At 48.7% G+C, this 21,845-nt stretch overlaps 1 protein-coding gene across 7 annotated transcripts in view; it reads left to right on the top strand.

Annotated features, from left to right (window-relative positions):
• TBC1D16 (TBC1 domain family member 16) overlaps positions 1–21,400 on the top strand; it is a 31,981-nt gene extending 10,581 nt beyond the window's left edge. For 4 of the 7 annotated variants that reach the window (XM_054846624.1, XM_054846627.1, XM_054846625.1 and 1 more), the window contains 9 exons: positions 11,978–12,175; positions 13,000–13,147; positions 14,209–14,376; positions 15,071–15,219; positions 15,996–16,130; positions 16,500–16,686; positions 17,750–17,929; positions 18,470–18,616; positions 19,152–21,400. In XM_054846624.1, coding sequence (XP_054702599.1) covers positions 11,978–12,175; positions 13,000–13,147; positions 14,209–14,376; positions 15,071–15,219; positions 15,996–16,130; positions 16,500–16,686; positions 17,750–17,929; positions 18,470–18,616; positions 19,152–19,397 — 1,558 coding nt within the window. In that variant the 3' untranslated portion in view covers positions 19,398–21,400. The remainder of the gene's footprint in view (positions 1–11,977; positions 12,176–12,999; positions 13,148–14,208; positions 14,377–15,070; positions 15,220–15,995; positions 16,131–16,499; positions 16,687–17,749; positions 17,930–18,469; positions 18,617–19,151) is intronic. The other 3 variants (XM_054846626.1, XM_054846629.1, XM_054846628.1) reach the window with 3 other exon arrangements.
• Positions 21,401–21,845: the final 445 nt, after the last annotated feature.

The raw sequence follows: 21,845 nt of genomic DNA, 5'->3' as shown, positions 1-21,845 counted from the left end.
CCCGACAGTGTGCACCGGGACAGGGGCTGGTGCAGAACGGCGCCGGCGCAGCGCTTGGGGGCACGGCGAGTGGGCAAGGAGCGTTGTGGTTTAACTGACTTGCAACACTTACGCTCTGAGCCGCTAATAGTGTCAGGGAAGGAAGGAAATACAGTTTACTGCATCTTCACTACCTTGCCTGTGAATTCATGCAGCATTTCCCCTTGTTTTGCAGCCTGGCTCGGGCGAGCCCTCTGCCGGCTTTCCTCGCGTGCTGCCGGAGTCCTGGCAGCCCCAGCAATGCAGAGGCTGGCTTTGCAAACCCACTGCTCCTGGTAGACTTTTCTTTCTTTCTTTTTTTTTTTTTTTTTTAAACTCCTCTGGCAGCAGTCTGGAAGCCTCATACAGTGTATGCAGCACTCATAATTTGCAGCAGATTAATAAAACAGACCTTTCATTGTTTGGGACTTCAGACTTGAAAGGCTTTTGTCCCGTGTGTCCATTTTTTTAATGCCAATTTGTTCTTCCCCATAGAGCCCCCTTGCATGATATTTGCAGGATCTTACAAACTGTTTGAGTCAGATTTTGCAGAGAATACTTTGCGAAAGTCTTGTCAAAAAGCATCCTCTTATTCCCTGCGTTCATCCCAGCATTTTGGGGCTGGAGGATGCTGTTTCAGAAGTCACTACAAGCATGAGAACAGCTTCCTTGTTTCTTAAGGGTTTTGGGTTTTTTTCTGCTGGCTGCTTCCCATCTGAGCCAGAATTGGAGTGTGAACAAAGTTCGTGCTGCTGGCAGATTGTTTCAACTCTTTTTTTTCCCTCCCTACCCCCCGGTCACCACCTCCTCCCTGCAAAGAGGAACGAATGTTTCTGGTTATTTCCCTCTGCATTGGGGAGCTGTTGTAAAGAGAACTCTGCTTTTCCCCGTGATTGTTTCAGAAGCTGAAGCAATGCATTGCATGGGTGCTTCAGTCCAGCCATCTTTCCGTGCAATTAGATATCATCAGGAATGGAAAAATGTGACATTGTGGAAGAATTAGGATGTACGTGTAGACTTTGATCAGATGAGATCAGGGGCTCAGCAAGCTGCTTGCCAGAATATCCAGGAGCCACAAGTCCTGTATGCCTCTTGGAGCATCCTCTGAGAAGGTGGCCTGGCCTCCCCGGGCGGAAGGGAGCCAACAAACACATACCGGTGTGTGCAAAACAGGGCCAGGGAGGAGGAAGGGAGGTAGGCTTGGAAGCATTTGAGTTGCACAACGAGTCAGTCATTTTAAGTCAACAGCTCGCCTTGTAGAACATAAGGAAATAAAAACGTATCCATTGTTTTTTGGTTTTTTTTTTTTTTTCCTCTTTGCTTCTCAGTTTGACAGGCTGCCAGGGATCGCATGCAGCGATCGATGCTTTCCTCTCATTTGCACAATTCCTCGGGCTAGGAGCTAGGGGAGTGTCCCGTCACCAGCGTCCACATTCTTGCTTCTCTTTTTAGACAAGCTTGGCACTTCTGCATCGTGCACCCTCTCTGGTGGGAAGGTGGCTTTGCCCTCTTGGCTTTTGTGTCCTTGTTAACTTTGGGGGCCCCTTTCTGCTCATAGTACGTGGTTCTGGCAGGGAGGGAGCTAATGTGAGGAGTGCCTGTACCGAGAGCGGCTTTGTCATTGACTGCATTTCTGTAGGAAATGTGGGATACTGGAAATAAAATTGTTCCATTCTGTTCCTTTTCTCCTCTGTCACCGTTGTTTGCTGTCTGTCAGGAACCATTTGCCTTGTGGTCTGAAGGGCACTAATTCAGGACAATTGTACTTTATACCCAGCTTTGGCTTGCTGCCGCCCTGCTCAATTACTCAGCTTCCATTTTCCCCATCAGCAAAGTGAAACTAAAAGCCTTTTGTTGCATCCTGGCGACCAAATAGCATCTGACACCTATATAATGTCTTTCAGCTGATGCTTCTGAAGTTATTTTAACTGACCATGACATCAGATCTATACCAATCGGTTGCGGAAGCACTTAGTGCTTTGTAAGTGGGGTTTGTTTTGGTTTGGGGGTTTTTTGTGCTGTGCCGGAGTGATCCCTGGTGAACAGGAGCTTTCCCTAGCAATGGGTGGTAGGGCTGCTAAAGGCTTTTCACTTTGGTAATAAACTGCAGTTGCTATTACCTGACTAGCACCATATAAAAATGCTGAAGAGGATGAATAAATGCTGGCATTGGTTCCTTTGCTAACTTCAGGTTGGGATGTTGGTTGATACAGTCAGAATTTGGACCAAGAAGCCTTGGTGGTGGAATCGTATGAGTGGAGCTTGGGGCAACACCTGGCCAGAGGCTGGAGCTCTGCGAACGGTCCTGCAGGTGATGGAATAGACCCCTACCTCTGCTTCCACAGCACTTGCTTTAAAGGACCAGCAGAAGCGATGTGACCGATGTGGTCGTGGATATCAGTGCAAGAAGGAAACGTCTTTTATAAGAAGGTGATAATTTTAGCAACCAGTAATAAAAATAATGAAAGATTTTCATGATGGAGCTGAACAATGGTCCAGTTCCCGTGTTCTTCAGCAGACATGAGTTCATGTAACAGAACTATTACAGACAGTCTAGGCAAAGCACACAACACAAGGAAAAACTCCTTTGGCGTCGCAGTTGATGCAATTTTTACAGAAGTGTTGCACATCCTGTTGTTAAGCCTCTTCCCAGGGAGCTAATCAGTAAATTACCTTCTCACGAGGGAGCGGAGGCGCAGTGTTACGGAGGGTGGCAGCAGCTGCGGGAGCGGGTGGTAACTGCGTACGGTGTTGCATCATGTTGTTTTGGTAGCTCACCTGAAAGGCTTGGTGCTGTTCAGACCTCTGCAGAATAAACAGGAGGCAAAATTATAGGGGAAATGAGCTGAAATTAGTGTGAACTGGCAGGAGCTCTGGAGTCATCAAGGGGCTGGGAATTCATCGCTGTTGTAACAGAAGTGATTATATTCTTAAAACCAGGGGAATTGGTCGCAGACTTCCAAATCTCCTGGAACTTCTTGCAGCATCTCTTGTCATGCTATCTTACTTTGATGATTTCAGCCTTGGGGGAGAGTGCATGGGGTGCCTCACTGCTTCTGGTTCAGGCTCCAGTTCCCTAGGACCTTGCCCAAACTAGTGTGATTTATGATGTAAGACACCGAAGCACCTAATTTCATTTGTACCCAAACCCACGCCTGGGAAAAAAATATCCCCAAATCCTTCTTCCATCAGAAGGACAGTCCTTTTTCCCTTCTCTCTGAGTCATGGGGTAGGTGTAAACTTCATCTAAGGCAGTGCTTTCAGGTGGTCTGCACAGAGCTGGGTGCTGGGAAGAGGAGCTGGCCTTAGCCGTTTGCTGTCAGCAATGCTGTGTAATCAATTAAAGTTGTTACCGGCTGCGAAGCTGAGAAGGTTGGACAGATCCAAGAGATTGCGGAGGCATACGGCTCTATCTTGCTTTATATAAATATTTGAACAGCAAGAACATTAATTATAGCAGGTTTGTTTTTTCCCTCTGTTGGTTGGCTGCCAGATTTCTGTGGAAGAAAATAGTGACAGCTAACTCAAGATCAGAAATTGCAGCTAGCGGGATTGTGAAGCTATTTATTTGGGATTTCAGGGGAGGAACAGTGAGTGACGAGAGCAGGGGATGCCTGAGAAAGAGATCCCGCGGCCACGCAAACGGGAGCAATGGGGGAACCGGGAGGAACCGCTTTGCCTCCCCCAGGTTTCTGTGCCGCCAGACGTGGTTCGGGTTTGCTTGCGAGGACGGGGAAGCTCTGAACTCACGCTTCGGACGCGGCTCCGCTCTCGCAGCGCCCGCGGGAAGGGGCCGTGGCCGTGGCCGTGGCCGTGGCCGTGGCCGTGGGGCCGGGCCGGGCGGTGGGCGCGGTGCGGCCGCCAGGGGGCGGGCTCTGTCCAGCGGCGCGGCCGGGCGCTCCCCGGTCCCGGCGGCCGCTCGGCCCCAGCCCGGCCGGGCAGACCCCAGCTCGGCCGCTCGGCCCCAGCCCGGCACCCCCGGGCCCCAGCTCGGCCGCTCGGCCCCAGCCCGGCACCCCCGGGCCCCAGCCCGGCCGGGCAGACCCCAGCCCGGCACCCCCGGGCCCCAGCTCGGCCGCTCGGCCCCAGCCCGGCCGCTCGGCCCCTGCCTGGCCGGGCAGACCCCAGCCCGGCACCCCCGGGCCCCAGCTCGGCCGCTCGGCCCCTGCCCGGCCGGGCAGACCCCAGCCCGGCACCCCCGGCCTCGCTGCCCTCCCACCCCTTCAGCCGAGCGCCCGTTCTCCTCTCGGCGCGGAAAGCTGCGGGCCCGGCCGCTTCCCGCCCCCGTTCTGCCTCGCAGAGCCGCGTTGGGGAGCGCCCTGCCCGGCTGCGGGACGGGGACTGCGGACCAGTGTCCTTCATTTGAGTAATTGCAATGAAAGAGAATTATTTACGGAGAATGAGAGGGTGTCCTAGAGAACTGGGAACGTCTCGGGGCTCCTTCCCGAGCGGGCCGTGGCTCTGGATGCGGGGCTGGCGTTACGGACCGGCCTGGCCGAAGGGCAAGGCAGGAGCAGAGAAAATACATCGGGGCCGTTTTCTCCGGGAGGCATTGCAATAAAGTGCCTTTTCCCAGGATATTCTTGCATTCCTTCTGTTCCTTATTTATACGATCGTAACGCCCAGAAATCCTAACTGAGAGTGGAGATAAATGGTGCTGGCAGGTATCCATAGCTTTGTGAGGGAAGAATTGTATTAACTGGATCAAAATAAAGAGCATGTCCCCTCTAAAAGTGCAACAGTATATGCAAATAAATCTGCATAGTCTCTGTCGTCTTGGCTCGGTCCTCACAATTATAACAGCATTAAGCATTTACAATAACTCTGAAACATGCTTTTAGTCAGCTCTCCTTTTCCTCTCCCTTTTCTGCTACTTGAAGAAAGCTTTCCCCTTGGGAAAGCCACATTGTATTGTGGAAACAGTGAAATTCTCTCTGGGTGGTGTTGGCTCTGCTCATACTGGGTCAGCAGCAGTGCAGAGTCCAGGGAGTTGGTTAACTTTGTGTGTCAGTAAAAAGTCCCCCTGAAATTCCCAATTCATTGCTTGGAGCCAAGAATATAAGAACAAAGGTAATCTTCAGGGCTTTCAAGGGACCAGGGTTTTGAAGGCTTGATTGTAATTAGCATAATTAGTGTAGAATTTTATTTTTGCATGGATAGAACTGAAAGAAAAAAGCAAAATAATCCATTGATTTTAAACGTAAAATAAACACTGGTAAGAAAGGTCCCCTTTTCCAGTCTGGAATAGGCTGAAAAGCAAACATTCTTTTTTGGGCTTTGCTGAGAAATCACTTTTTCCATCTAAGGAATTTTTTTTTTAAGTGTTGCATTTCGATTGATTTATTAATGAGCTGAAGCCTAGGCATGAGGTGCCCCTTCTCTGTATGGATTGTAAAAATCTGCCATTCAGCTTTTGGAATATTTTCCTTCCTTAAAATGAAGGTAACATTTGCATCATTGAGCAGCATACGCTCGGCTCTAAATGATTTGTTGTGTTTGGCTTCTCAGAAGCAATGTGTATTTTATTCATAAGCATCGAACTGCTAACTCTGCCCCCGCTACCTCACTGCAACAAGAAGTCACAGAGAAGAACCTTGCTTGGGTTTTACCTACGTAGGCTACACCTGTCTGAAGTCCGATCTGTGAAAAACAGATTGCTTGTCTTTTAACTGACAGTATCCGTCTGTCACATTCCAGACTTCAATTGGGTAAAAGAGATTAAACCACACATTAATTCACTACAAAGTTCTGATATTTTTTTCCCTTCCCATTTACATTCAAAATAATTAACTCAAGAATTCTCAGTTTATTTTGGTTTCCTTTTGGTTTCATTCACAGCAGTTGGGGGGAGCCCTTTGGAGGTGAGTAGAGCTGTTTTTCCAATGCCCCCCTCTTGCTGGCTAAAATCGCTCGGCTTCCCTTCAGGCCACGAGGACTGGGAGGAATGAACGAGGAGCAACAAAGCCCCCAGTGTAGTGAGGCTTCTCGCTCAGCGGCCGCCCTCCTCGGCAGAGCAGGGCCGGAAGGCAGCACCCAGCACCACTGCAGAGGTGGGTCGTCCCGGGGCGCCGGCCGTGCCGCTGCACAGGTTGGCTTTTGTCTGCCGAGATTTGGGACGATGGACTGGCAGCAGAGGTGGATGCTGCACGTTCAACCTGCGCCGGGTTGGCTGTGTGCGCTGGGAAGGCAGTCAGGGTGCTGTAAAAGCGGATTGCAATAGCGCTGTAAAGCATAACAAATCGTTTTGATCTTTATTTCTCAAGGACAAACCAATTACGCCTATCAGAAGGCAAAGCTGCATAATCGGGTTTCCTTGAGTCCCTCGTTTCGTTGTGTTAAAATGTTTTCTTTGTCGGAGTTGTGTTCGCAGAGTTGATGTTAATTCAGAGCCCCGTCCCTGATCATGAACTTGCTGTTACAGCCCAAGGTCAGAGGGTGAAGGCAGGAGTCGCTGCCCTCCCCGCAGCGTGTGCCGGTGCGGTGGCTGCCGTGCAGACGGCTGGGACCACAAACCTTCTGCTCTGTTCCTGTATGGGGAGGGGGAGGGATTCCAATGCTTTTAGGATGTAAACAGCTTGTTCTTTGAATATCATTAATAACATTAACAATACAAAGAGTGACTAACAATAATACGCTGACTTTCAGAAGCGCTGTTGAATCTGCTTCCTGGTGCCGAGCATGAAAGGGTACAATTATTTTTCATAACCTTTTATTTTCCCTTTACGGCAAGCTAAGCAAAGCAAGTTTGTCAGAGGCAGAGTGCTCCTAATTTGGTCTCCAGTGACCTCTGCCGCCGTGATTGGCAGTCTGGTGTCGGGAAGGAACTTGTGCCTGGGAGATAGAAATGAGCAGAACAAATGCCGTAGGACAGCTTGGGTTCCCTGGAGGACACAGGCTGAAAAAGGTGAAAGAAGTGCAATTACAGGAGGTTTTCAGCACAGAAAGTTAATTAGCTACTAAATAGCATTTAGTGCAGTTCAATGTGAGGAAATTTATGTTTTGAAAGCAAACAGATCAATGGAAAGCCTGTGGAACAAGCGTTTGGAAAGTCCACGTTGACATTCGTGTACTTTGTACTGGAACGTCCTGGGCAGTTTTTCACTGGTTTCCCCAACAAAGAGGAAGACTTGTTAGATTTGTTTCCATGCGTGTTTGCAGACATACAGATTCGCTTCCGCATGAGGATATTTTGACATTTAATTTCAGAAATTCTGGTTAGGCTTTCATCCAGACTAACTCCTTTTTCCCTGTTCACCAAGGTCAGTGTAAATCAACTCTGTTTGGGCTCTCTGAGGCAAAGTTCCAAATATTTTCAGCCAAAGGGCGAATTTAACACAGTTCTTAACCTAGTTACTCGTCTGCGCTGATCAGATGCGAGCGGCTGGTGCGACGGCAGCGTTTGACTGTCAATGTCTGGCTCTGCGTGGCCGCGCTGCTCTGGAAGCTGGTGCCATCCCGTGGTGTCCTTCCAGTCCTTCTCTGCGGCGCAACTCAGAACGACCGGAAATATCTTGACAAATTTTTTTTAATCCCAAATTACCAATTAGTTTTCTTTTGTACGTATTTTATATGTCACTGAAGTCGGCATCTTTCACAACTCATTATATATGTATATTGTCAAGGACACTTTTTAAAATCAGAACAATAGATTTGGGTTCCAGCTGCCCGATATTGCCTCACTTTGTACAGTCGCTACACTAAATTTTTAGACATTTCAGGATAGCTTTGAACTTTTATTGATGGATTATTTGTTTGAAGCTATCTGTCTTTATCTGCATTTGCTATCTGTCTGTTATCTGCATTTTAGGCAGCTGATGCTGCCATGAGCTGTTTCACCTTGCTGGAAAGAAGAGGAACCTAGGAGGTCAGTGCCTGTGGGGAACAGTGGAGAAACAGAGAAGTGCTAACCCCTGGGGAGGAAAAGGGGCATGTAATTCCCATTACATGGATGCTCATACATTATGATGATACTTATTGTCTGTAAATGATGCTTCACAAGCCAGCATCCAGGAATAGCTTGGGCTGCAAGGAGAGCTGTTATTAGCGAAGACGTGCTTTGGTACAGGGGTGGTGGAGCCAACTGGGGAGGGTTTGGCTCTTGCAAGAGGCTCTCTGGGAATCGGGGGTGCACCCCGACAGCTTAGGTAACTGCCACATGATGGCTGGACTCTTCAGCCCCTTTTCCTGTTATAATTACATTTGTCCCATCGTGTCGTAAAATGAGTTTTTAGATCTTGGTTGCTGAAATAGTCTTCCCATGTAATTGGTGCAGGTGTCTGCCCTGGCTCTATAACAGAAATAATAATTGGGTTTATCTCTCTTTATGCTGTAGGTGTATACAAATCCTTTGACCAAACAGCAAGTCAGGTCCCATTACTACATTAGTGCACGTCGAAAGTCTCCCTTGCCGAGTGTGGCTGACCTCCTCGGATCGGGCGTGCAAGAGAGGTCCCGTGTGGTAGGAGGAGGACGGGGGCTGCCTTACCAAGCACTTCTTTCTTAGGGGCTACGCAAGCTCGAGGAATGTAGATATGGTTGATTGCTGTAGTTGATTGTTGCGTGGAGAAAAGACATCACCACCTGGTCTTGCTCACCAGCAAGAATGAGATTTATTTTGAAACAAAAGAGTAACGGGTCTTCAGCAAGGGAAAAAGGCTGAAGTGGAATCGTGACTATGTCCATGGGTTTCCTACCTCAAGTTCTGCTAATCCTCCTTATTTTTTTCCCTGTCCCTTTTATTCCCGTGGACCATGGCACTTGTTCTCTTGTTTTGCTGAGCAGTGCTGTATACTCTGTTTTTCCTGGATCCCACAACCCAAAGTGTCTCTGGAATGTTCCTCCAGCTATTTGCCTTGCAGTGCTTCAGCTCCCTGCTTTTGCAGGGCGCTCTGGTATAAATCCCTCATCTAACAGATATGATAGTCTGACATTGATAAATAATAAGTTGGAGACTTCTTCCCTTGCATCTGTGTATCTTGTGTGCATATTTAGAGCACTGCCCCAAATCTACAACATTAGCATTGATCATACTACTTGTTGCTACTTAAGTACAGAATGATCTCAATATTAAAATTATTTTAAAAAGTAGTCCAACAGATTAGAATCTTTTCAATTTTTTTTTCAATCAATATATACAGGAAAAAGTAATTTTCAACACAGTGATTTTTTTTTCTTAATTTCCACAATGACTGAGTATGCACCAATGTATGAGGTGGTACTCTCACTGCATCTGTACTATGTATGAACGTCCTTGTTCATCGACCTCTCTGAAGGGCATGGAGCACACAGATGTCTCTCTCAGATTTCATCTTCTACATCAGTGAAAACCTCGGGATTTCCCTGGGCTGCATGCTCTGAGGCACCGTGCTTACACTCGCTGGCTTTTTGCTGTGCAGAAAGGGTAAATCCAGAAGCGTTGCCTCAGATTGCTTCCGTGTATGTTGGATGCGTGTGCAAGCTTGTAACTAGTGGCTAAACATGAACTGTAAACATTTGTCTTGAAGAAGCATTTCCAGAAAATACACCATTGCCTGCGCCTTTGTGACTCAGCCTCTGAGTTTTTGGGTATCTGAAGCAGATTTTGGTTAGGTGGCAGAAGGAACTGCAGCTGGCAATAGCATTCTGTGCTGAGGACCAAAGCGAGCCCGCCCAGCTCTGCTGGTAGCTATAGGGTCTTGGCAGTCGTCTCTGTCACTGGTCGTTTGAGATGATGCTCTTGAAGAACGGGCACGTTGGCCTCTGTGACGAGGGAACCGCAGGACAACAATCCTCAGAGCCAACGCGTCTTCCAGCCCTTTGTCGTACTGACCAGTTCATCTTTGCAAGAGTTTTAGAAAATCGGTTGCCTCTGCTTAGTCTTTAAACTAGTTTGAGTCATCTCTTCCAGGAAAATCCTGTGTAACCAGCTGTGGCTGTTCCGAAGTGTTGCTCCATAAATACCAGCTGCTTATAGCGAGCAGTCCAACACAAGTGTCTCGTACTAGGACTCCTATTACTTTTGCGTAAACGTGAGATACTGAATGTTTTAGGAAGTGTTGTATTTTGCAGCTTTATCAGAAAGTAATGCTTGATTTTTCACAAAGGCCAGTATGATTTTCATGGAAAAATTCACAAGGTGTAGGTGATGGTGTATAGCAGCGCTTGAGACTGGAAATATCCCGGTGTCTAACCTAGAAAAACTGCTATCGTTCCTCTTTGGGTGAGTTTGGGTATGTCGCATGATCCCTGCTCACGTGGCGATATTGCCATGTCACTCTAAGGCCTCCATCTCCCAACGGCTTGACTGTAAGTTTTGCTTCAGTGCTTGTTTTCAGAAAAATGGAGCAGCACAACTTCACAGAGTAGCGAAGCTGGTCTTTTAGCTGAAAGTAAACCAGACTTCATCTCATCCACATAACGCTGCAGAACTAGAGAAGGGGGCTTGGGGATTTATTCCCCATGCGTGTGGGTGCTCAGGTTTTGAGTCGTACATTTGAACTGGGCGGCTCTCGGGCTCGGTTAAAAATGTAACCCACAACTAACTGGGATGTCCGGAGGCCTGTCCATTGGAATGCAATGACCTGAACCATGGGTAGATGCTGCAAATAAGGCTCGTCCCTGTGGAAGAGGCACTGTAGCCAGGCTTGGAAAGCATACTGATGTGGTGTGCTGCAGATGCATGCTGAGTGTGTGATTTTCAGCGTTCAGTGCCTACATTGTTAGATAAGCGGATTAGAAAACATTGCATAAAGTGGCATTGCAGGGGGCTGTCTTTATACCTGCTACTTGCCTTGTTTTGCAAACCCTGATTTCACAGCGGAACCCATTCAGAGCTTGCGCTGAGATTGTTCGCATGTATTGGCCTTTTTAAGAATCAAGGGGTCACAGTTTCAGATTCACTTAATTCTCAAAGCAGTGATATTTTTCTTTTGGGATCAGGGCTGGAGGCAGGCATGTGGGTTTTTTTAATCTAAACTCAGTTTACTCTTAAAGATAAATATCTGGGGCGCAGCGAGCTCCTAGCGTATTGGAAAACGGTCAGGTTCACTCTCTCTGCTTTGCGGTGGGTTAAAGAGCTCGTGTGTAATTTCCCACTCCTTAACTCTCCGAAGTTTCAAGTTTGCAAACGGAAACCATTTGTCTGAAGTTTATACACATGAGTCCAGGCTTGTCAGGTCCGCTTGCAAAGGCGTAATGAGAAACTTGAGTTCAGGGGAAATTTCTTTGGGTCTTACTGGTCACAGAAGGAATTTGCCAGATGAGATCCTTAGTCAGTGCTGCTGTCTGAATGTGCTCCTTCCTCCTGTCCCCAGCCGGGCGCGGAGCAGCTGAGCTGCATGCTGAGGAGGTTGTTTGAGCCGTGGGGCAAGAAGTCTCTTCCTTTGGAAGTTACTCGCCGAGTGCTGCTGGAGCTGCAGACCAGCCTGTCGAGCACCTGTGCTTCTCCAGTCGTGTTTTTCCAATGGCCCAGCAATTTGCATCCCGAGGGGTCATCGTTCCCAGAGGTCTAATGGTTTGAAGGGGTCCTGCAGCGCAGGGCTCTGTGGCGTGGGCTGGAGGGCAGGCAAGTGCCTGCTGGGCTGGTGGGATCCCAAAGTGGTCTTTGTGCTGCACCCAAGGAGCAGGGGATGGGCCGTGCCTCGGAGCAGCCCGGGCTGTTCCCACGCTGGGCTTCTTCATTTTGCCTTCACAAAAGTCAGTGTTTTGAGGAACGGTTTTCACTCTCCCTGTTTCCGTGTGCAATTTAAGAACAGACCAAAAATAGGATCGTTTGTTGGGACAGTAGGGAGTTGATGTAAATAAAAATAATTTAATCTCCTATGTAGGCTGTCGGTCATTGACTCCTTAGACCTGCACTGAATTCCAATTTCAGAGCTCTGTCAAAGGATTTTTAACTTGGAGCATTTGTGGTTATTGCATGCAACTGCGGTCTTTGGCTGATGTCTTGCGGGGCTGTCTTCCTCCACGCTCTTGTCTGCAGGGACACGTGTGACAATCGCATGACCTGCTCCACCAGCTCTGCCTCCAGCCTCGACACCAGTGCCCAGTTCCAGGAGAATAACGGGCAAACGCAGAGCACCAGATGGGACGAACAGCAGAAAGTATTTGCCCTCGAGCAGGTCTGTGGTGTCTTTAGAGTGGACCTCGGACAAATGAGATCCCTTCGCCTCTTCTTTAGGTAATGTATTACTGTGTGGGATACTTGTGTGTGCCTTGGACCAGTGCGCACTGGGCTCTGGAGGCAGATGGCTTCTGCAATCCTCCTTGGAAGTCTTTCCAGGAAAGCAAGCGTCAGCCTTCCCCAGGAGAGCCTCTGAGTTACAGTTGTGGGGCCTAAAAGGATTTTTTTCCCTTAGTAAGGTAAAGGTTGCTCTTAGTTGTCTTACCAAAAATGTTTACAATAACGTGGAGGCGTGGAAAACATTTGTTTATCCATGGTACCTTCTCCGTTGCCTGCCCCTCATCAGGGCTCCTCTAGGGTCTTGCTGCTCTTAGCCTCTTCAGGTATCTTTCAAATTATTACAAAAGTTATTTAAAACATTTTTACTCCCTCTTTTCGCTCTCACTCCCTGCTTCTTTAGACAATGCTGTGTGCGACCAAGTCCGCTCCTCCCTAGGAGCTGACTCTGCGTACTGCCTTGATGTTGCTGGGGCAGACTTCTTGAGTTTTGGTTCTCCAGGGAAGACAATATTTAATTCCTTCTCATGATGGAAGGATAAAAGAGTGCCATTACCAGGCACGAGTGGAGCTTCTTGGGAAAATGGTCACTATGGCCATGTCATAGAGTGGTAGAATATCTCAAGTTGGAAGGGACCCATAAGGATCATCGAGTCCCAGAGCTGTAAAGTTACTTCTGCGCCCCGTTTTAAGGGGCAACTTGGTGCTACACTTCTTTGTAATTTGCTTTCCACTCTCTCATCTGAGGTCCCCCCTTCCCGCTGGGCCCCTCGTTATCCTGGGCACTAAATGCAGGTTGTTCTCCCCGTTGTTTTGTCCCACAGCGATGAGGCATGCACCTGTGGGCAGCTGGTTGTTGCGAGCAGGGAGAGCCAGTACAAGATCTTCCATTTTCACCATGGTGGCCTGGATAAACTCTCGGAGGTGTTTCAGCAATGGAAGTACTGCACAGAGACCCACCTCCAGGACCAGGTACCTGAGCAAGGTTCATGGGGCAAAGAGGGTTTTTCCAGCAGATGTTTCACACTTGGGTTTTTAGCCGGGGGAGCGTGTTGGAGAAATGAAGCTGTGAGTTCATGTCACCACGTTGGGCAGAAAGCAACAATGTGTTGGATGTTGCTCAGGATGCAACTGTGAGTCAGACGCGAGGTCTCTGTTGCACTTGCTTATCCTCATCCATTCCTGTTCTGCCTGTGGAATAGGGGGGAAGACAATTCGGAAGACTTGCTTAGGTAGTTATTTTGCTAGACGTGGTAACCCGACAGGTCAGCACTGTGCTTTAGGCATGTGAGGTGGCTGGGAAATCTGCAGTGGTAGGTCTGAAATTCTGTCAGAGTCTTTCATCCATTTTGTGAAGCGTAGCACACTGCATCGGAAAATGTTTTGACAAGGCATCTTGCCATATTTTGTTCAATCTACATACAAATGTGATAAGAGCTCTTTAATTATCTGTTTAAGATACTGTATGTGCTTATTAGAAACAGTGATTTTTAAATTTCCATCCTTCCCACAGAGCCCCCTGCTGCTTTTCTTATTATGGTCACATGGGCTCACTTTTTGCATTGAACAACCTTTGATTTTTAAATTAAATGTCAGCTGCAGTCTTGCACTGGGATCATGAGTGCCCTTAGAGAGCCTGGCACTGCAGTTCCCTGCTTGCCTAACAGCAATCCCTTTGTATATGGCCAATCATATGTAATTTATTGCAGGCATTCCTGGCAGGGTGAAGTTTTGCTGTAAGCAGCATTAATTCAGTTTCAGGTCAGGGATAAGATTGGGGGAGGAATGGAAACAATTTTTTTTTTAAGATGAAGCTATTTTGTGGTACTCAGATTTTTAATTATTCTAATCACTCTTGCTATTGTAATGGTTGGAATTTAAAAAAAAACCCTCCCGAAGTGCAGCGCCTCAGTGCTTAATCCTACAGGAACCATGCAAAAAGGTTTTCCTACTCTGAAAATTGCTGGGTTTCATACTCTGCTGCTATCTCTGGCTCCTGCCTCCAGTTTTTTGTGTTGTTTTCCCCCATTCAGCAGCTTGCTGATGAGAAAACATGTATGCAGTTCTCCATCCGCCGTCCCAAGCTGCCCTCCTCGGAAACCCACCCGGAGGAGAACACGTACAAGCGTCTCGATGTGTCTGCCTGGCTCCGTCACCTGAATGAATGCGGACAGGTGGAGGAGGAGTACAAGCTGCAGAAGGTGAGAGGAGTGGCTGCTGCGCTTTTGGTCCTTTCTCTCCTGCCGCAGAGTGCGAGTCCTCGGGACGAAGCTGCAAGACTTGGCTTTCGTGCTGGGGGCAAGAACTGGGCGTTTGAGAGTATAAAGACCGGCATGTAGCGCTTGGCTGGAGGTCTTGCTGGGACTGCAGATGGGTCTGCTGCAGGCAGGATGGTAGAGCATCTCCCTGACCGAGGAGGGCGAGCTGTCCAGCTTCTCCTGCCAGTTGCAATTAGTAAACCAAAGTGTCCAGTGCTAGACGTGTTTGCAAAGTGCGGTGTGAACAAATCAAAGAAAGAAAAATTGAGATTACTGTAAGAAATAATGCAGGGCTTGCGGGGGAGCACTGGGTCCAGGTCCTGAGAGAGAAGTTTGCAGTGAAATGCAGTGTCTCCAAGATTGGGGATTAAGCCGTGACATGAGAACGACACGTTAATCATAGAGCCTCTCCAGGGGGGGTTATTGACATTGAAATGAGCCCGATTTGTGTCTCGTCTGGGAATAGAAGGCCAGCACTTTCCCTCTAAACATGTGCAAATTGCAGGAGCTTGAATCAAGGCGTCACTTGTCAGGAAAGAACTGCAAAGCCACCAAAGCATAGTAGCAGGCAGTTTCTTGTTGCTGTTTTTGGGAATGTTAAAACTGTACCAGTCATAACTTTTGCTCCTTCTTCCAGGCCATTTTCTTTGGTGGGATTGATATTTCCATCCGTGGAGAGGTGTGGCCCTTTCTGCTGCACTACTACAGCTACGAGTCCACCTCTGAAGAGAGGGAGGCACTGAGACTGCAGAAGAGGAAAGAATACTTTGAGATCCAGGAGAAAAGGTAACAGGCCAGCTTCATCCTCTCCTCATCTCTCCTCGGGCCTGATGTCACAGTAATACCGCTGGTGACGTATGGAGTCGCTGCCTCCTTTGCTTCAGGAAAAGCTGCCTGGAGTAGAGAAGAAAGAGGGATGGTGAAGGAGGTGTATCAGGCAAAGGTGACCTCTTAGGGTCTGGAGCTAATACTGTACAGCTCAAATGTTGTCTTCCTTGGGTTCTTGAAACAGGCTCTCAGTACCACGTAGGGAAGCTTATCTCACAGGCAAGGCTACAAGCTTAGCATGCTTGGTGTAGGACACTGAAGGTGCAAATGGGATCTTATATTTCTTTACAAGTATGTCTGGATGTAAAAATAGGGAAGAAGAAAGGAGATCTAATTCAAGGAAGTTATTACTGCGAGAACTATATGTTGTAGGTACATTTAAGCTGGAGAGGGACAGTAGTAGTATTAATTAGGAGACAAAACCGAGTGGTGAGTTCTGGTGTGCCACCCACAAGGAGCAGTGGAGAGCAGAGTCCAACTGCTTCTGAAGTGGAGTTTATTGCAGAAAACACATCATGTCGTCCCCTTTGTAACCCAGGAGGCTCCTTCTGGTAACCCCTTTGGACAGAAAATCTGTTCTGGACAGACCTGCTTATCTGTTTCTCAGGTGGTGAGACGACTCTGTACAGAAGTATTTTTTCTCTGATAACTAAAGCTGAAATAAGGCTTTTTGTTCCTTGTGGCAACCGTATTCCTCTCTTGGCAACACGCTCCTGTTGCTGCTCAATTTTCAGGCTTTCCATGGCTCCAGATGAGCAGAAGGATTTTTGGCGTAAAGTACAGTTCACGGTAGATAAAGACGTCGTGAGGACTGACCGCAGCAACCAGTTCTTTCGAGGGGAGGACAACCCAAATGTGGAAACTATGAGGTGAAGTGTCTGATTCTAGTGTCCCAAACAGCTTGTCCTGCTGAATGTACAGAAAACTCCCATTGTCATCCTTAAAAATAAGGAGAGTTCCAGTTAGGTACAGTGTTACTGTACCTTCGTTAGGCTTCTAGATACAGTTCTAGGGAAAGTGATTCTGTGGGATGCCACATGCTGCACAGGGGCTCAAAAGTTCACAAGCCTCTGGGTGCAATTGCAAGTTAATCTTTTAGATGGCAGGAGTGATCTGCTCTTCTGCACTGTGCCTGGCCCAGCCTGTATGGTAGGAGTTGGGGTAAGGGGAAAGGGCACTGCACTCAGCTGTGACGTGCCCTCGCCGTGTCTCACCTCTCCTTTGCATCTCTTCTTCAGGAGGATCTTGCTGAACTATGCAGTATTTAACCCAACGATTGGATACTCCCAGGGGATGTCCGACCTGGTTGCCCCACTCCTGGCAGAGGTCCTAGATGAGTCGGATACTTTCTGGTGCTTTGTAGGATTGATGCAGAACACAATCTTCGTCAGCTCACCCCGGGATGAGGATATGGAGAAACAGCTGGTGAGGCTGGATGCTCAGCTCCCTGTAGCCCTCTCTTTAGCTTCTCCTCTCCCCAGTCAAATTAGAAGAATGCCATAAAGCACTTACCTGGGCTGTTGGGTTCCAGCATGCCGAATCACGCTCCAAAGCCACAAAATACCTGATGAATAAAATTAACCCTGGGTGATTGGGGCACTCCAGAGGCAGTTATAGCCAATAAATTGTCAGAGTAAAGTTACCTTGGCTATGCTAAAGGGCGCTGATTCGAGGAATCTTTTGTGATCAAATCTATTTAGGATCCTGCTTGCTTTTTCTTTGCATTTCTCTCAGGCGGTGAAGACCCACTGATGTATTTTTGTCCTGATTCTGGGGTATTTGGTGTGAATGAGGCAGAGGAGTTGATTCAGCTGCAGCCCTCTTCTTTGTGTTTTTTTTTGAAGGTCTTAACATTTTCAATAGATTTTTTAAATTATGTCCAAATGAAAAGCCTTACATATCTGACAGTTTCTTAAAATAAGGTGATCTTGTTTAAAAATGGGAACTTTTTAGATTTTAACATGAATGTCAATTGTTTTCTGGTTAAGATCTTGAAAAATCCATTCTAAATCTGAACAATCATGTCCGGGTCATGATGGCACCTATTCAAAGTGGTAAACATGGGTGGAAATCCCGTGGGAGGCTGCTGGTGAGGTGCAGTTAGTTAACATACACTAATGTGCCTGTATAGTCAGGCTTTCCGTATTGCTCAGCCCCTGTTGAAGTTAAATATCGCCAGAGATAGCGATGTCCTTTCTTTTCTCTAGTTTTTAAGGCTCTAGCTGCTTTCCTCCGCCTGAGTCGCTCCTCATCTTTCTTTTCACAATGTAGCTGTCACGGGATTTTCTTTTCCCCCTCCGTCCTTCCTTGTGAAATAGCTGCCGTGGCCTGTGAGCTCTGGCCTTTAGTGATAGATCCATGCGTGCTCCTGGCTGTGCTGTAACAAACCGGCTGGAGCCCAGGTCTGGCACACGGCACGGGGCTCCCCGGGATGGCGGGGGAGTCCTTGTGCACGAGGCAGTGGCTCAGCTGAGAGCATCTTTTCCAGATGTACCTGCGAGAACTGCTACGGCTCATGCACCCGCGCTTCTACCAGCACCTTTCTTCCTTGGGAGAGGATGGCCTGCAGATGCTTTTCTGTCACCGGTGGATCCTCCTCTGTTTTAAACGTGAATTTCCAGACGCTGAGGCTTTGCGCATGTGGGAAGCGTGCTGGGCTCACTATCAGGTTAGAGAGCCAGAGGTGGGACAGCACGCACTGGGTGGCAGCGTGTTCTTTGCTGAATTCTCACCGTCTCAGCAAGTGCTGCAGAATTTCCTTACAGGCTCTTAGTAGCAAAGTATCCAAAATACATAGGTGTTACAGAGGGTCTATAACTACCAAAGAGGTTTATCTATGTAGCAGGAGGATGGACGCCTGCTTCTCCTACTTGAGGATGTCCAGGCTTCGAAAGGAGGCTTTTCAGAAAGTGCTGAACATCCATTTTGGAAGTTCAGACTTCTCTTACACAGCTGGGAAATGTCTTCCCCAAAGTCACTCGTCTGCTTTGAAAGCTGTGGCCCAAACCTTGCTCCCATGCTCTAAAGGCAAGAGGCTTTGACTCAGCTGTGATTCAGAATTCACCAATAACTCCCTTTCTGAATATCAGTAGGCAAAACTGGAAGGAACACAAAATCTCTGCTAAGGACATGCTTGCGGAGGGTGGGGAAGTTAAGTCAGACCTCTGCCTCCACCTGCTGTACTCCAGCCCCTGTTTTCTCATTGCAGACTGATTACTTTCACCTCTTCATCTGTGTGGCCATCGTGGTGATTTATGGGGATGATGTCATTGAACAACAGCTGGCCACTGACCAGATGCTGCTGCATTTCGGCAACCTGGCTATGCACATGAACGGGGAACTTGTACTCAGGAAGGTAAGTGCCCGTGGGCTGACCAGGGCTGAGTCTCGGGTCCAAGAGATGAGTCAGAGCGTTGAGAAAATCAGGGACTGATGCTTCATCTTTTGCATCTCCTGTATCCCCCGGCTTGTCTGGAGCCTGGGACGGCAGGATGCTGCTGTTTGCCTGGAAACAAGTTTTGCAGAAATAAGAGGTAGTCGTAGAGTGCTTAGGAGGTCACGGTATGGTTGGGATAACCCTTGCACGTGCTCGGGGACACGGCAGACAGAGCTGTTCACCTTTGTGCCACGGTCCCCAGTCCATCTGGGGCTGGGAGCGCTGCGGGCCGTGGGATGTGCGGCAGCGTGCGGCAGCTCCTCTGACCTGGCAGTGTCTCCAGTGCCTTGTTTAACCCTCAGGTTTGCGTTCGGGAGGGACGCTGCTTCGCTGCAGCTTTGACTCTTCTAAGGGAGCCAAACAGGAGGATGGGCCAGGAGGCCACGGGCTCCCCCTGCTCTCCATGTTCTTCCCCTGGTGAGGAGTGAATGACTTTGCTTCTCTCTCCCTCCAGGCAAGGAGTCTGCTCTATCAGTTCCACCTGCTACCCCGCATCCCCTGCAGCCTGCATGACCTGTGCAAGCTCTGTGGGACAGGAATGTGGGACAGTGGCTTCATCCCCGCTGTGGAGTGCTCAGGCCATCACCCGGAGTCCGAGAGCTGCCCGTACGGGGGACTGGCGGAAGAGTCTTCTCCTAAACCAGGAAGTGAAGGCAAGAGAGGCTTGAAAACACGGGACGTCTTTGCTTTCCGAAAATAGCTGTGGAGGAACAGGGTGTGACAGCGGAAGAGGGAAGGGCAGGAAGGATGTGCATAGGAAAAAAACGTTGAAGACAAAAATGGAGGGATAGCTTGTCAAGACTCCTCCTGAGGAGACTGAAAGGTGGAGAATGGAAGAGGAATTAAATCACTTTACAGGGGAAGCAAATTCCAGTGCACTGGTGGTGGAACATGAAAGGTATCAAACCAGGAACAGCGTTTGCACGTATTTGGATTTGATTTTGTTAGAAACATGCTTTTTCTAGGTCTTAACAAGGACTTTTTATTCTGCCTCTGGGATTGGACTGGTTAGCAACCAGAACTTTGTTACTTGCTGATGAGAAATGAGAACGCTAAAGAGAGCCAAGTACAACCAGCAGCGTTTGTGGGTCAGGAGGAAGGAGCAGAGCTGTGGCAAGACCTCTCTCTGCGATGTCCCTTCATCCAGAGCATACCACACACACGCACTCTCTGCTTCAACTAAAACATGGAGCTTAGTGGCTTCTCTCTAAAGCCGTAAAGACCATTTTAATTATAATCTGCCAAAAATAAAACTGCAGACCATTGGGATTGCAGGGAAGGTGTCTGCCTTGTTGGCGAGGCAGAACTGGTCACCTAAAGGTCTTGTCTCTGACCTTTTCTTTTTTGCTATGGTATACTGGCTGGCATGACTTCTTTTCCATTTGTACAGAAGGTGTACAGCCACAGGTCTTAAAGCACTGCTTTTCTGTCGTCAGGGTATTTCATAGACACCTTTCAAAGTTTACTTCCTCATGACATTACAACAAAGCTGTCTCTTTATGCTGACAGCTACAGACTTTAGACACTTGTTCATGGAAGTCTGTTGTTTCCAGTATGTTTCCCAGTGTGTTTCCTTTGGCTCTTCTCAATTACTGACTATGTACTGTCCGTACCTGTCTTTGCCATAGGCTGTAGCACACACTCCAGGGGGGCTTTAGGCTCTTCAGTTGGTGCCAGTAGTGCACTCTCTTCCTCATCCCAAAGTGAAAATGAAACTTGGTTTGTTGCAGTCATTTTTGCTGAGCTATGTCTCTGATAAAGGTTTCCCTTGATGTATTTTTGAAAGGACAGCGTGTTTCTCCTCTTGTCTTCTACAAAATTTGCCAACTAGACGTGGAGCTGAGACCTTGAGCGCGGCCATGTTGCCAAATGTCCTTCCCAAACTCAGTGGCATCCAAAGGTGTGTCCTGAGCCAGCGTTTGTGCCAAACAGCCGGGGGAATAGTTTCCTTGTGAGAATGCAAAGGGAGACGAGGTGGCAGTGGGCTTTGCTGCATCCCTCTGCATGGCGTATGAAGCCTTGCAGCCTTTCCTGGCTGTCTTGCTCCCTCTCACTTCAACCATGCTGCTTCTCTTGTACAACTGTGTCTTGGTCTGGCAGGGGGAAGTCTGTGCTCACTTTTCAGCTTCGCCTGGCAGGCTTGTTTGTCCTGTGAGCAGCACGTGTGGAAAACCCTGCGTCCTCCTGCATAGTGCTGCAGCAGCTACCTGCATCTGACGAGCAAAATTTCTCTAAAAATCTTTCTGCAAGCCCTTGCCCACAGCCTGGTCTGGAGCCGTGTGCTCCCTTCCTGCTGGGAAGCGATGCTGCCAGCTGGGATGCTTTGTGTGAGACCCGCACAAACCAAGTGCACGCTGCGTGCGTGTGTAAGGGGAAGAAGACTTGACCCTATGCAGGCACCACGCCAAAGACTGGCTGTTGTGTGGCAGAAGGACAGTTTGGCTCCTGATTTGTGTGCCTTTGATTCAGAGGATGAAAACCTTCCCTGTGATGAGAGCAGTGGTGAAACCTGCGGCAGTATTGTATCACACACGTCCAAAACAGCCCAGCTGCGAGAGGTACCAGGGCTGCAAGGCTGCAGGTGCGTGCTGGGCTTGTAGGAGGTGACACCTCGTGTAAGGGCTGGTGGCTGCTTTGCTGCGAAGCAGGGAGTTCTTCGAGATTTATGATGTTTCAGCAAATAATAAAAGTCTGTGTGAGGCATTTGTGTGGTACTTTGTTGTACAGGCTGGATGCCGTGCCTTATAGTTGGGGGATGGCTCTTGGCTGGAGACCGTCCCCGCAGATTGAGCTGCTCCTTTTGCAGCCGTACAAAGAGGCGTGTTGGGTGCTGGGTCTGCATTGCTCTCCCCAGGCTCCGCTGATTTCAGCCTGGGGATGCGTGGCAGCACTCGATGTATTCATCTAGATGCAAGCTCTAAGTGGCAGCGGCTGAATTAGGGTCAGAAAAACCGCATGTCAGAAAATGCCAGAAGCATCTTCCTGCAGAGCGGCGCAGTGGCATGCAGGCAGGCGCCAGCTCCCTGCGGGGACAGCAGGAGCCTCCTCGCGCAGGACGCCATCGCCACGAGGCCTTTGCACCACCGCGGCTCGTCTGTCCACGCCAAAGCAGCCGGGTGCTGCCCGGGAGCGCTGAACGAGAAGTGGC

Source organism: Grus americana, chromosome 18, assembly GCF_028858705.1.
Source record: "Grus americana isolate bGruAme1 chromosome 18, bGruAme1.mat, whole genome shotgun sequence".
Classification (NCBI taxonomy): Eukaryota; Metazoa; Chordata; class Aves; order Gruiformes; family Gruidae; genus Grus; species Grus americana.
The sequence above is the reverse complement of the archived record's forward strand: the minus strand, read 5'-3'. Positions and strand labels throughout refer to the sequence as shown.